Source organism: Calonectris borealis, chromosome 22 (assembly GCF_964195595.1).
Source record: "Calonectris borealis chromosome 22, bCalBor7.hap1.2, whole genome shotgun sequence".
Taxonomy (NCBI): domain Eukaryota; kingdom Metazoa; phylum Chordata; class Aves; order Procellariiformes; family Procellariidae; genus Calonectris; species Calonectris borealis.
The window spans coordinates 3,363,708-3,378,131 of NC_134333.1; the positions used below are offsets into that span (position 1 = coordinate 3,363,708).

At 53.8% G+C, this 14,424-nt stretch overlaps 1 gene segment (V, D, J or C); it reads right to left on the reverse strand.

The window, feature by feature from the left end:
• Positions 1 to 6,467: 6,467 nt before the first annotated feature.
• Positions 6,468 to 7,381, reverse strand: LOC142091698 (Ig heavy chain V region 914-like). The segment is given in 2 exon segments: positions 6,468 to 6,877; positions 7,324 to 7,381. Coding segments are annotated over 2 exon segments (468 nt in total).
• Positions 7,382 to 14,424: the final 7,043 nt, after the last annotated feature.

The following is a 14,424-nucleotide window of genomic DNA, read 5'->3' on the forward strand; positions in this document are numbered from 1 at the left end:
GCAAGGAAATAAATGTGAGAAACAACCCTGCAGACACCAAGGCCAGTGAAGAAGCAGGGGGAGGGGGTGCTCCAGGTGCCACAGCACAGATTCCCCTGCAGCCTGTGGAAGAGACCAGGGTGGAGCAGGTATTTCCCTGCAGCCTGGGCAGGATCCCAGGGCAGAGCACGTCAGCATGCCCTGACGGAAACTGGGGTCTGTGGAAAGCCCACGCTGGAGGAGGTTTATCCTGAAGGACTGCAGCCCTTGAGAAGGAACCACCCTGGAGCCATTTGTGAAGGACTGCAGACCAGGGGAGGGAGGAAGGAAGAGTAGAGATGAAGTGTTATGAAGGGACCCCATTCCCCATTCCCCATGGGCCACTCAGGGAGAGGAGGTAGAGGAATTGGAAATCATGGAATCATAAAATTATAGAATCATTAAGGTTGGAAAAGACCTCTAAGATCATCGTGTCCAACCGTCAACCCAACACCACCATGCCCACTAAACCATGTCCTGGTTTAAACTAAACTCGTGGGCTGCACGAGTGGCCTCTGTGAGAGGAGACCAGGGCTGCCCCCGAGTCGGACACAGCTGAATACAGCCAGCTCAACAAGGACCCACCGCTGGCCAAACCTGAGCCAATCGGCTAAGCTGGTGATGCCTCTGTGGTAACATACTGACAAAAAAGGTAAAAAATGCTGCACAGCGTTGTCGCGAATGAGTGGTTTGGAGGCCGCTCAAAGAATCACTGTTGACGGTATTAGCAGAAAGTGATTTTAATAGAAATTTATACAAGCGCGACTTAGCAGAGTTCAATGGCAAGGTTCACTCTATCACTTACTACACGGATGAAGCGTACAAAGGAAAAGAGCATGGGAAACTGAGAAGTCCTTGGCTAATGAAAACACTACTTAGCAACAACTAAAACACGAGCGTGTTATCAACAGTCTTCTCATACTAAATCCAAACCCCAGCACTAGGCCAGCTACTAGCAAGAAAATTACCTCTACCCCAGCCGAAGCCAGGGTATTGTGTTAGAACTGAGTTGGGATGATTTATACAGAGGCCGAGAACGAAAAGGTTAAGGGAGACCCTCCCGCTGAGTCACGAGGTTCAGAGAAGATCCGGCTGGATCTAATCTTAGTCTCAGACTTGGGCAACGGCTTATGTCTGATACAAAAAGGATAAGGAGGCCCTCCTGTTGAGTCACGAGGTTCAGAGTAGACCCGGCTGGGCCTAGCCCTAGTCCCAGACTTGGGCAACGGTGTATGTCTAAAGATGATATGTTTAGCAGCAGTCTAAGGTTCATTTACAATCTTAAGCTAGATCATAAGATTTTAGCAGACTGTATTTGCTAGCAGGTACTTTCATCAATACACACACACACGGATGCAAAGATGGATAAATATACAAAGATATATCTGTTAAAAATCCCCCTCGAGTTCAGCGAAATACTCACGTAAAATGTCTTGGCATTTCTCAACGGACAAAGCGTTGAGCCTCGAGGAGTATTGCAGCCCAGGTCCTGTGCCAACCGGTGACGGTCCTCCAAATATCACAAATCGAGAGTTTGCAAACTCTGAGGAGCGTTTCACTCAGAGGGAGTTTTGGGCACAACCCGCTGCGGTCCAGGAGAGCTCAAAGGGTCTCACTTAGGACCACCATTTATAGGTGCACAGATGATTGACTTCAGTCACCTGTAAATTTCCATCCTGGCCACAGGCCAAGGCAGTAGTGACTAAAATTCTGAAGGTTTTGGTGTTGTTACAACTGAGCTACAACTCAGATAAGATGGCGCCTGGGACAGGCACTGGGAGTGCGTTCCCAGCCTCAGCCATGCAGAGTTTCTGATATGGTCAAGGAGCGCTCAATCGCCAGACTCCGTACACCAAGGCAGAGGTTTCAGGGAATATCTGAAATCAACGAGCGGCCCAGGGGAATGGGGGGGAAGATGCACCACCACAAGCATGTGCGAGAGAGAAAAGTAAGAAAAACAGTGAGATAAAAACCCCTGCAGACACCAAGGTCAGTGAAGAAGGAGGGGAAGGACGTGCTCCAGGCGCCAGAGCAGAGATTCTCCTGCAGCCCCTGGAAAAGAGCATGGTGAAACAGGTTGTCCCCCTGCAGCCCATGGAAGCCTACGTCAGGGCAGATATCCACACTGCAGCCCGTGGAGGATCCCACACCACAGCAGTCAGATGTGCCCTGAAGGAAGCTGGTGCACATAGAGAGTCCAGGCAGGAGCAGGTTTTCAGGAAGGAACTGCGGCCCTTGAGTGGTCCACGTTGGAGCAGTCTGTTCCTGAAGGACTGTACTCTGGGGAGGGCTCCCACGCTGGAGCAGGCCATGAAGGACTGTACACCATGGGAGGGACCCCATGCCAGAGCAGGGAAAAAGTGTGAGGAGGAAGGAGTGGCAGAGACGTGAAGTGTTACAAACTGACCACAAACCTCCTTCCCCATCTCCCTGCGCGGTTTGGGGTGTGGAGGAGGTAGAAGATTCGGGAACGAAGGAGTGAAGTTGAGCCTGGGAAGAAGGGGGGCGGGGGAGGCTTTGTGGTTGTTTCTCATTATCCTACTCTATTTTTCATTGGAAATACATTCATTTTTTCCCAAGTCTGTTTTGCCTGTGATTGGTAAGTGGTCTACCTGTCTTTAGTTGGATTCATGAATTTTTAATTGTATTTCCTCCCAATGTCCCACTGAGGAAGGGGAGTGAGAGAGCTGCTTGGTGGGCATCTGGCAGCCCCCCAAGGTTAACACACCAGAATGGCCAGCGCAGCTAATGGTATCCTGGCAGCACCAGCAGGAGTTTTCCCAGCAGGTTGAGGGAGGTGGTCCTTCCCCTCTGTTCGACACCGATAAAGCTTCACCTGTAGTACTGTGTCCAGTTCTGGCCTCCCCAGTACAAGAGAGACATGGACGTACTTGGGAGAGTCCGGCAAAGGACCATGAAGATGACGAAGGGGCTGGAGCATCTCTCCTGTAAAAAAGGCTGTGAGAGCTGGGACTGTTTACGCTGGAGAAATGAAAGCTGGTGATGGATCTCATAAATGTACAGAAACACCTGAAAAGAGAGGGCAAAGAAGATGCAGCCAGGCATGAAGTCACGTGAAGCAATAAACCTAGGGGAAAGAAGGAGGAAAGAGGGATATTCGGAGTCATGACTTTTGTCTTTCCCAAGTAACCGTTATGCGTGATGAAGGCCGGCTTTCCTAAAAATGCCTAAACATCTGCCTGCCAATGGGAAGTCAGGAATGAATTCCTTATGTTGCTTGGTTTGTGCACGCAGCTTTTGCTTTACTTCTTACACTCTCTTTATCTCAACACACAAGTTTTCTCACTTTTACCCTTCTGATTCTCTCTCCCACCCCACTGCGGGTGACTAAGCAAGCAGCTGTGTGGGGCTCAGCCGCCTACCGGGCTTAGGGACGGTAGGCTGCCCACAACCTTGTCCTCTTCAGTTTTGAATATCTCCAAGAATGGAGACTACACAGCCTCAGGTATTTACACACACTGACAAATCTACCCACAGGATTTTCTCCTCTCCTGGATCCAGTAGTCCACAGTCTCACCAGTGCTGAGCTCAAGAGCAGCCCATCCCAATGAGCAAGGAGTCAGGTAAAAATGCCAGGAGCCTGCAGGGATAAGCAAGGCTAGGGAAAATGTGGGCCCACTGCTGAATGGGATAGGGGACGTGGTGACACAGGACATGGAAAAGGGCTGAGGTACTGAATGCCTTATTCGCCTCAGTCTTTACTAGCAAGACCGTCTTTCAGGAATCCCAGGTCCCGGGGTCCAGGGGGAAAGGCTGGAGCAAGCAAGATGTACCCTTTCACAGCCCATGTCACTCAGCACTTATCTAGTCCATCATGAGTGGCTTTGTCTACAACGTTTCCAGGGCAGTGGGAAGTCAGGGCTGAGCACGTAACTCAATTCAGAATACACAACATCCACTCTTTCCTCATCCACCAAGACCCGTTGTCGTATTGTAGAAGGCTTTAAATTTGGTTAAGGACCATTTCCACTTCACAGAGCCATGCTGACTGTCAGTGAGGAAGGAGGGGGAGGAGGTGCTCCAGGCGCCACAACAGAGATTCCCCTGCTGCCCCTGTTAAAGACCACGGTGATGCAGGTTGTTCGTCTGCAGCCCACGGAGGTCCACGGTGGAGGAGATACGAACCTACAGCCCAAGGAGGACCCCACGCCGGACCAAGGGGATGTGACCTGAAGCAAGCTGTCACCCTGTGGAGAGCTCACACTGGAGCAGGCTCCTGACAGGAACCGTGGTCCCGTGGAGAGACGAGCCCACGCTGGAAAAGGCTTTCTAGCAGGACCTGTGCTCTGCAGGGGACCCATGCTGGAGCAGTCTCTTCCTGAAGGACTGCACCCCGTGCAAACGACCCATGCTGGGGGATTTTGTGAAGAACTGCAGTCCACGGGAAGGACCCACTACTGGAGAAGTTCATGAAGAACTTTGTCCCATGGGTGGGAGCCCACGCTGGAGCAGGCACAGAGCGTGAGGACTAAGGAGTGGCAAGATGAGGTGTTATAAACTGATGACAACTCCCATTCCCCGTCCCCCTCTGCTGCTCAGGGGGATGAAGGTAGAGAAGTCAGGAGTGAAGTTGAGCCCGGGAAGAAGGAAAGGGGAGCGGGAAGGTGTTTCTAGATTTGTCCTTATTTCTCATTATCCTACTCTGATTTCATTGGCAAGAAATTAAATTAATTTCCCCAAGTCGAGCCTGTTTTGCCTGTGATGGTAATTGCTGGGTCATCTCCCTGTCCTTATCTTGACCCACGAGCCTTTCATTGTATTTTTTCCCGCTGCCCAGCTGAGGTGGGGGACTGATAGAGCGGCTTGTCGGGCACCTGGTGGCCAGGCAAGCTCAACCCAGAACACCCTGTCTACTTCTTCTTCCTGATGAGGGGATCGGTAGTAGCCACCCACCAGAACGTCACCCATGCTGATCTGACCTCTCTCTTTCCTAAACAGCCTGGCTCCATCCACTACAGGACTCCTGTAAGCTACCGCGCTGCATCTCCATGATCCCATAGCTCCTCAGCCAAGGCACGGAGGAAAAACGGGGCCATGCTGGACAGGAGCCCAGGCAACGTGCACTAACATCATCTTTCTTGCGATTGCAGTGTACATGCCCTTTATGCCTCATATACTCCAAACAGGAGAATTACAGGTAGCACTTCACTCAGAGTATGCAAAACATCGCATAAGTAAGAAGTGTCTGGAGTACGACCATTGAAGGGGGAACCCTCTAGGGATTGTCCCTCTGGACAGTCAAATTCTGAAAGCCCGCTCACAACTGCTCAGTCCGCTGGCTGCAAAGCAAATCCACACATCAGCACCTGCAGCTGTCAGACTGCAAACAGCTGCCTTAGCAGCAATGGCCAGCGTGCAGACCACGGGATGCGGGGCTGGCAGGGGCGCCTGCCAGAGCACATGGCCCAAATAATAGCGCACAGCCTCCTTACATCAAAGGAGGCAACTGGCTGCTATGAAACAAGAACGGCCACGTTGTCAAAGTCACAACTGCCCCATACCTCCAGCATTTGGAAAAAAACAGCCCTGCTAGGCCAAGGCTTTCCGCCAACACAGCTGGATCACCGGGAGCCCAAGCGACTGATAGGGCTCCGTACATACACAGTATGGGTAAGCAATTGTCCTCCAGGTGACACTGGCAAGAAGACTGTGGGTGCATCCATTAATTATTCCCTCTACATCTACTTTCTGGCCAGAAAGTTACTCTGAGAGACAGCATCAAAAGCTTTGCTACATCCAACAAAATCCCACATCTACCAGCTTCCCTTGGTCAACTAGATGGGTGGCCTTGTCATAACAGGACATTAAGTTAGTTAAGCAGGACTTTCCCCTCAAGAACCCATGCTGGCTATGACCAATGACTGCGTTGTCTCTCAAGCATTTTTCAATAACTCCCAGAATAACCTTCTAAATAATTTTACCAGGCACTGAAGTGAGACTCACAGGCCTGTAATTACCAGGGTCTTCCTTCTTTCCCTTCTTGAAAATTGGGATAATATCTGCCAGCTTCCAGTCGTCTGGCACCCCTCCAGACTTCCAAGACCATTGAAAAAGAACGGAGAGACGTCCTGGGATAACATCAGCCAGCTCTTTCAGTACCCTGGGATGAATCCCACCGGACCCCATAGATTTATGCACATCCAGCTGGAGCAATGCACATGAAATGTTATGGACACCAAACTCCATTTCACATTGGACCCTGTGCTTCTTGGGGAGTGGAAGGGAATGAAGGAGTGAAGTTGAGCCTGGAAAGAAGGAGGGCAGAGAGGGAGGAAGGTTTCTTTAGGGTTGGGGTTTTTTCATTCTCACCATTCAACTCTATTTTAATTGGGCCATAAATTAAAATTCCTGCAGTGTGCAGGAAAGGCCAGGAACTCCGGCAGTGGACAGTGATGGCCCCTCACTGCCTGGGAAACAGCCCTGACACCCTACCCCAAGTACTCCCCCACCCCACAGCTTCCACACCCTGTGCTGGGCCCCAGCAGGTTTGTGTTAAAGCTCAGCTGGATTTCCTGCCTCCGTGGGAAGAGCCGAAGAGCACAGAAGTAGCGGGCAGAGTCCCGGGGGTGCAGGGCACGCAGGGACAGAGATGACTCGGACCGGGAATTGTCCCGGGACACCGTGGCTCGACCCTCCACGGCTGCCCCGTACCGCTTTGCAGAACCCGTGGAGCTGATGTAGGACACCCACTCGAGTCTGCCATCGGCTGCCTGACGGTACCACCGAACGGCAAAAACTCCGAAGTCGAAGCCGGACGCCCGGCAGGAGAGGAGCACGGAGTCCCCCGGCGCTCGCAGCCCTCCGCCGGCCTCCACCAGGCTCCGCTGCGCCCACACCCCTGCGGACGGAGAGCGCAGGCAGCCGGGCAGGGCGCGCCCGCGGCCCGAGGCCGTTCCCCCGCCGCCCCGGCGCCCCCCGCCCCGGCACAGCGACCGCCGCCGCCCCCCTCTCTCCCGGCCAAGCCCCGCGCCCGGGCCAATGGCCCGCCTGCCCTCCGCGGGCTGAGCCGCGCCTGCTCCCGGCGCTCCGGCCCGGCCCGCGCCCCGAAGGCCTCCCGCCCCCGCCGCCCTCGCCCCCGTCCCTCTCCCGCCCCCTCTCCCTCGCCCTCGCCCCCCGCTCCCCGCTGCCCCGCGAAGGAAGCCGAGCGCCCGGCGACAGCGCGCCCGGCGCGGGAGCAGCCGCAGCCCCGGCGCCCCGGGGCCCCGGGCCGGGCAGGGCCGCCCGCGGGCAGCCCCAGCCCCGGGCCCAGCCCCGGGCTCGCTGCCCTCCCCGCCCGGCTCTCACCTGCCGGCCCCGCGGCCAAGGACAAGGCCAGGAGCCACGGCCCCAGCCCGGGCGCCATCGTGCCCTGCCGCGCCGGGGCGGCCGGGGCCGAAGGGCCCGCAGGGACCCGCAGAGGAGCCGAGCGGAGCCGCGCTCGGGCCCGCTCCTGCCCGCCCCGCCGGCTCGGCCCCTCGCCGGGGCAGCGCCGACGCCTCTGCCCGCCCCCGACGCGCCCGGCCCGGCCCGGCCCCCCGGTGCCGCGGCCCCTGCCGGGGAGGAGAAGGGGGACGCGGGGCAGGGCCGGGGGCAGCGCAGGAGCGCGGCGCCCCGGCAGACGAAGGCTCCTGGCCCGGGGCTCCCAGCGCGGCTCCGGCGCTGCCCGCCCTGTCGCCCTGCCGAGCCCTGCGGAAGGCGCTCGGCGCCTCGGCCGGGCGCTGCTGGCGTGGAAGCGAGCCCCCGCCCCTCCCCCTTGCCCCCCACTCCCTTTTGCACCGCAGAGCTCCCCCTTCCCGCCCACCACCGCACCCTCACAAGCCTCAGGTCGTCCCTCCCATTTCTTGCAGCCTCTTCTTTCCCAGGCTGAACACTGGACACACAGCCGGTCCCCACGTTTAGTGACCAAGGGCATGAAGTCCAGCTTGAAGCTGGTGTAGAGCAACGTACCCCAGGAGCCAACATTGGGTCCAGCCGTGTTTAATGTCTTTATCCATGATTTGGAGGATGGAATAAAGAGCACCCCCAGCAAACTTCTTTTTGGGAGGAGGGGCGGCTACACCAGAAGGCTGTGCTGCCATCCAGAGGGACCTCGACAGGCTGGAGAACTGGGCTGATGGAAACTCGTGCAGTTCAACTAGGTGCACTGGTTTTCGCTGGGAGAGAGTTAATTTTCCTCCTAGTAGCTCGTACGGTGCGGTGTTTTGTGTTTGTGAGCAAAAGAGTGTTGATGACATGGGGATGTTTAACCTCTTGCTGAACAGCGCTTACACTGCTTCAAGGCCTTTTCTGTTTCTCACGCTGCCTCCCCAGCGATTACCTGGGGGTGGGCAATAAGGTGGGAGGGGACACAGCCAGGACAGCTGTCCCCGAGTGACAAAGGAGTGTTCCACACCATATGACATAGTGCCCAGCAATAAAACTCAGGGAAAGAAGGAGGCAAGGGATTCGTTTGAAGTTACGGCGTTTGTCTTCCCAAGGAACCGTTCTGTGTGAGGCAGCCCTGCTTTCCTGAAAATGCCTGAACGCCTGCCTGCAGGCGGGAAGTCGGGAATGTGTTCCTTATTTTGGTTGGCTTGTGCGCGCAGCTTTTTCTTCACCTGTTAAACTCTCTTGATCTCAACCCATGAGTTTTCTCTCTTTTACTCTTCTGATTCTCTCCCCCATCCTCCTGAGGGGGCAGTGAGGGAGCGCCTGTGTGGTGCTGAGCTGCCTGTCGGGGTTAACCCACAGCAGAAGGGAAAGGACCTCGCACCTGGAAGGAACAATCCCACGTACCAGTACGCGCTGGGGGCCACAAGGCCCTAAGGCTCCTGGTGGAAACCAAGTCGAACGTGACCAGTACTGTGACCTTGTGGCTCTATTGGGTTTACATGGCAAGGTTTTGGAAGTAGCGTGGGCTGCACGAGTGGCCACTGTGAGAGGAGACCAGGTCTGCCCCCATGTCGGACACAGCTGATTCCGGCCAGCTCCAAAAAGGACCCACCACTGGCCAAAGCTGAGCCAATCAGCTAAGCCCATGGCACCTCTGTGAGAACATGTTTACAACAAGGTAAAAAATGCTGCACAACGGCTGCGAGAGAGAAAAGTAAGAAAAACTGTGAGATGGAAAGTCCCTGCAGACACCAAAGTCACTGAACAAGGAGGAGGTGCTCCAGGTGCCAGAGCAGAGATTGCCCTGCAGCCCCTAGAGAAGACCATGGTGAAACAGGTTGTCCCCCTGCAGCCCATGGAAGCCTACGTCAGGGCAGATATCCACACTGCAGCCCGTGGAGGACCCCATGTTGCAGCAGTCAGATGTGCCCTGAAGGAGGCTGGTGCACACAGAGAGCCCAGGCAGGAGCAGGTTTTCAGGCAGGAACTGCGACCCATTGGGAGGCCCATGCTGGAGCAGTCTGTTCCTGAAGGACCGTACTCTGGGGAGAGGCCCCACACTGGAGCAGTTCACGAAGGACTGTATAGTGTTGGAGGGACCCCAGACCAGAGCAGGGGATAGGCGTGAGGAGAAAGGAGTGGCAGGGACAAAGTGTTATGAACTGACCACTTCCCCCCTTCCCCATCTCCCTGCGCTGCTTGGGGCGGGGAGGAGGTGGAAAAGTTGGGAATGAAGGAGTGAAGTTCAGCAAGGGAAGAAGGAGGAATGGGGGACGATTTCTTACTTCTGTTGTTGTTTCTCATTACCCTACTCTATTTTGGATTGGCAATGCATTAATTTCCGCCAAGTCTCTTTTCCTGTGATTTGTAAGCCATCTACCTGCCTTGATTTTGACTCATGAATTTTTAATCTTCTTTTCTCCCCCTGCTCCAGTGTGGAAGGGGAGTGAGAGAGCGGCTTGGTGGGCATCCGGCAGCCACCCAAGGTTAACACCCCAGAGTGGCCAACGCAGCTAATGGTATCCTGGGCGGCACCAGGAGGAGTGTTGCCAGAAGGTCAAGGGAGGTGATCCTTCCCACCTATTCAGCACCAGTGAGGCCACACCTGGAGTACTGTGTCCAGTTCTGGTCTCCCCTGTACTGGAAAGACATGGACATACTAAGACGAACCAAAGAAGGAGGCTGAGGGGAGACCTTATCGCACTCTACAGCTACCTGAAAGGAGGTTATAGCGAGGTGGGGGTTGGTCTCTTCTCCCAAGTAACAAGCGATATTACGAGAGGAAATGGCCTCAACTTGCGCCAAGGGAGCTTTAGATTGGACATTAGGAAAAATTTTTTTCCTGAAAGAGTGGTCAAGCATTGGAACAGGCTGTGCAGGGAAGTGGTGGAGTCACCATCCCTGGAAGTAGTTAAAAGACCTGTAGATGAGGTGCTTAGGGACATGGTTCAGTGGGCATGGTGGTGTTGGTTTGACGGTTGGAGTCGATGATCTTAGAGGTCTTTTCCAACCTTAACGATTCTATGATTCAATGATTCTAAGGACCATTCAGATGATTAAGAAATGGCATCATGTCTCCTTTGATGAATAGCCGAATGAGCTGGGACTATTTGCCCTGGAGAAGAGAAGGCTTGGCAGGGGGTGAATCTCACCAATTTACAGAAATGTCTGGGGGGCCCACAGAGACAAGACACACGGTGTGGAAAAAACACCCATGCTAACCCCTCGCCCCACACTCCCCCACTCAGCTCCGCATGGCTCCTCTTTGCCCCCCTCCAGCCCTCGGCTCTCCCCTCCTGGCTCTCCCACACCACCTGGTTCCTGCCAGGCTGCAGGGTTGTCCCTCAGAGACCCCTTCAGGCCAGGCTGCACTGCCTGACCCCTTTCCCCCCAAACATCCAGGGGACAGGGGCAGTGTGGGCTGCCTGAATGCGGAGAGGGGGCACAGCACCAACATGGTCTCTGTGCCCTGCTCTGCCCTGGCAGTTTGTAACCCAAACTATGTCGATAACACACCCATGTTTTCGCTATTGCTGAACAGTGCTTACACAGCGTCAGGGCCTTCTCTGTTTCTCACGATGCCACCAGCTGTACAGCTGACCGCCACCGGCCAAAGGGATACTGCATTCCGCGTGATGTCCTGCGAAGCAATACATCTGAGGGAGAGAAGGAGGAAAGGGGGATGTTTGGAGTTTGGCATCTGTCTTCCCAAGTAAACATTATGCGTGAGGAAGCCCTGCTTTCCTGGAAATGCCTAAACACCTGCTCGCCGATGGGAAGGAGGATTGTATTCCTTATTTCGCTTGGCTTGCATGTGCAGCTTTTGCTTTACTTATTAAAATGTCTTTATCTCAGCACACAAGTCTTCTCTCTTATACCCTTCTGATTCTGTCCCCCATCCCACTGCCGAGAGAGAAAGCAAGTGGTTGTGTGTCCCCTGACGTTAAGGGGACAGACAGGTTATTTTAGGGATCCTTGGCAGAATGATGACAGCATTAAATCATACTTACGATTAAAGCTTTATTTTCTTAACAGGACGTTATGATTAAAAGAGCACAGAATTCATGAGTAAAAACGGCACAGGATTTCTACCGGCAGAATCAATACAGTACAATCTCTAAGACGTGTTTTACAGAATTTATAATACCACTTACCTTAATCACCTAGATCCTAAAATAACTTACAATTTCTAAAAATCTGGATCCTCTGCAGATCAGGTCACACCTTATTACATGGTTTGCTGAATCAATATAACAGCCACAATCTAGGCTCAAAGATCCTATAAAAGGATACAAGTTACTCAGCCGATCCTTGGAGGAAGCAGACAACCTTGGAGGCGTCCCTGGCCAGGGGAGGTCACGGGTCTCACTGTCCAGCAGCAGTTCCAGTCCATGTTCCCCCCTTAGGACTTGTAACTGCTCGATTTTATAGACGGTGCTCTGGGTGCTGTTATGCCTCCCTGTCCTCTGACGGGGTCATCAACAACACTTGGTTGGCCGGTGCCTGGGGCCTTTGAGGCCGGCAAGAGAGGGAGTAATCTCCTGGCACCCAGGAACTTTGAGGCCAGTAGGGAGGAGAGGAAGAAATCTATGTGGTTTGTCTACATGGTTCACAGGACCTTCAGGGCCTGATGACAACGGGAAAGGGAATGAATTCGTGACCCACTCAGTCAGAGAGAACGGCTGCTTTCCTTCTGAAATGCTGTTCGTTACGCTAACCACACTACCAGGGATTGGGAGCAGGGGGTACCGGTTACAGTGGGGCTGAGCTGCCTATGGGGGTTCACCACAAGACAATGGAAAGTGCAAAGTCCTGCACCTGGGGAGGAAAAACCCCACGTACCAGTATACACTGGGGGCCGTCCAGCTGGAAAGGTCCTAAGGCCTTTCCTTGGTGGACACCAAGTTGAACATGAGCCAGCAATGGGACCTCGCAGCTCTATTGCGTTTATGTGGCAAGGTTTTGGAAGCAGCGTGGGCTGCACGAGTGCCCGCTGTGAGAGGAGACCAGGGCTGCCCCCGAGTCGGACACAGCTGAATACAGCCAGCTCAACAAGGACCCACCGCTGGCCAGAGCTGAGCCAATCGGCTAAGCTGGTGACACCTCTGTGATAACATACTGACAAAAAAGGTAAAAAATGCTGCACAGCGTTGTCGCGAATGAGTGGTTTGGAGGCCGCTCAAAGAATCACTGTTGACGGTATTAGCAGAAAGTGATTTTAATAGAAATTTATACAAGCGCGACTTAGCAGAGTTCAATGGCAAGGTTTGCTCTATCACTTACTACACGGATGAAGCGTACAAAGGAAAAGAGCATGGGAAACTGAGAAGTCCTTGGCTAATGAAAACACTACTTAGCAACAACTACAACATGAGCGTGTTATCAACAGTCTTCTCATACTAAATCCAAACCCCAGCACTAGGCCAGCTACTAGCAAGAAAATTACCTCTATCCCAGCCGAAGCCAGGGTATTGTGTTAGAACTGAGTTGGGATGATTTATACAGAGGCCGAGAACGAAAAGGTTAAGGGAGACCCTCCCGCTGAGTCACGAGGTTCAGAGAAGATCCGGCTGGATCTAATCTTAGTCTCAGACTTGGGCAACGGCTTATGTCTGATACAAAAAGGGTAAGGAGGCCCTCCTGTTGAATCACGAGGTTCAGAGTAGACCTGGCTGGCCCTAGCCCTGTATTTGCTAGCAGGTACTTTCATCAATACACACACACACGGATGCAAAGATGGATAAATATACAAAGATATATCTGTTAAAAATCCCCCTCGAGTTCAGCGAAATACTCACGTAAAATGTCTTGGCATTTCTCAACGGACAAAGCGTTGAGCCTCGAGGAGTATTGCAGCCCAGGTCCTGTGCCAACCGGCGACGGTCCTCCAAATATCACAAATCGAGAGTTTGCAAACTCTGAGGAGCGTTTCACTCAGAGGGAGTTTTGGGCACAACCCGCTGCGGTCCAGGAGAGGTCAAAGGGTCTCACTTAGGACCACCATTTATAGGTGCACAGATGATTGACTTCAGTCATCTCTAAATTTCCACCCTGGCCACAGGCCAAGGCGGTAGTGACTAAAATTCTGAAGGTTTCAGTCTTGTTACAACTGAGCTACAACTCAAATAAGATGGCGCCTGGGACAGGCACTGGGAGTGCGTTCCCAGCCTCAGCCATGCAGAGTTTCAGATATGGTCAAGGAGTGCTCAACCGCCAGACTCAGTACACCAAGGCCGAGGTTTCATGGGAATTTCTGAGATCAACAAGCGGCCCAGGAGAAGTGGGGGGAGATGCACCACCACAAGCGTCTGCAAGAGAGAAAAGTAAGAAAAACGGTGAGATAAAAACCCCTGCAGACACCAAGGTCAGTGAAGAAGGAGGGGAAGGACGTGCTCCAGGCACTGGAGCAGAAATTCCTCTGCTGGCCATGGAGAAGACCATGGTGAAACAGGTTGTCCCCCTGCAGCCCATGGAAGCCTACGTCAGGGCAGATATCCACACTGCAGCCCGTGGAGGATCCCACACCACAGCAGTCAGATGTGCCCTGAAGGAAGCTGGTGCACGTAGAGAGCCCAGGCAGGAGCAGGTTTTCAGGAAGGAACTGCGGCCCTTGAGTGGTCCACGTTGGAGCAGTCTGTTCCTGAAGGACTGTACTCTGGGGAGGGCTCCCACGCTGGAGCAGGCCACGAAGGACTGTACACCATGGGAGGGACCCCACGCCAGAGCAGGGAAAAAGTGTGAGGAGGAAGGAGTGGCAGAGATGTGAAGTGTTACAAACTGACCACAAACCTCCTTCCCCATCTCCCTGCGCGGTTTAGGGTGTGGAGGAGGTAGAAGATTCGGGAACGAAGGAGTGAAGTTGAGCCTGGGAAGAAGGGAGGCGGGGGAGGCTTTGTGGTTGTTTCTCATTATCCTACTATATTTTTCATTGGAATTACATTCATTTTTCCCAAGTCTGTTTTGCCTGTGATTGGTAAGTGGTCTACCTGTCTTTAGTTGGATTCATGAATTTTTAATTGTATTTCCTCCCAATGT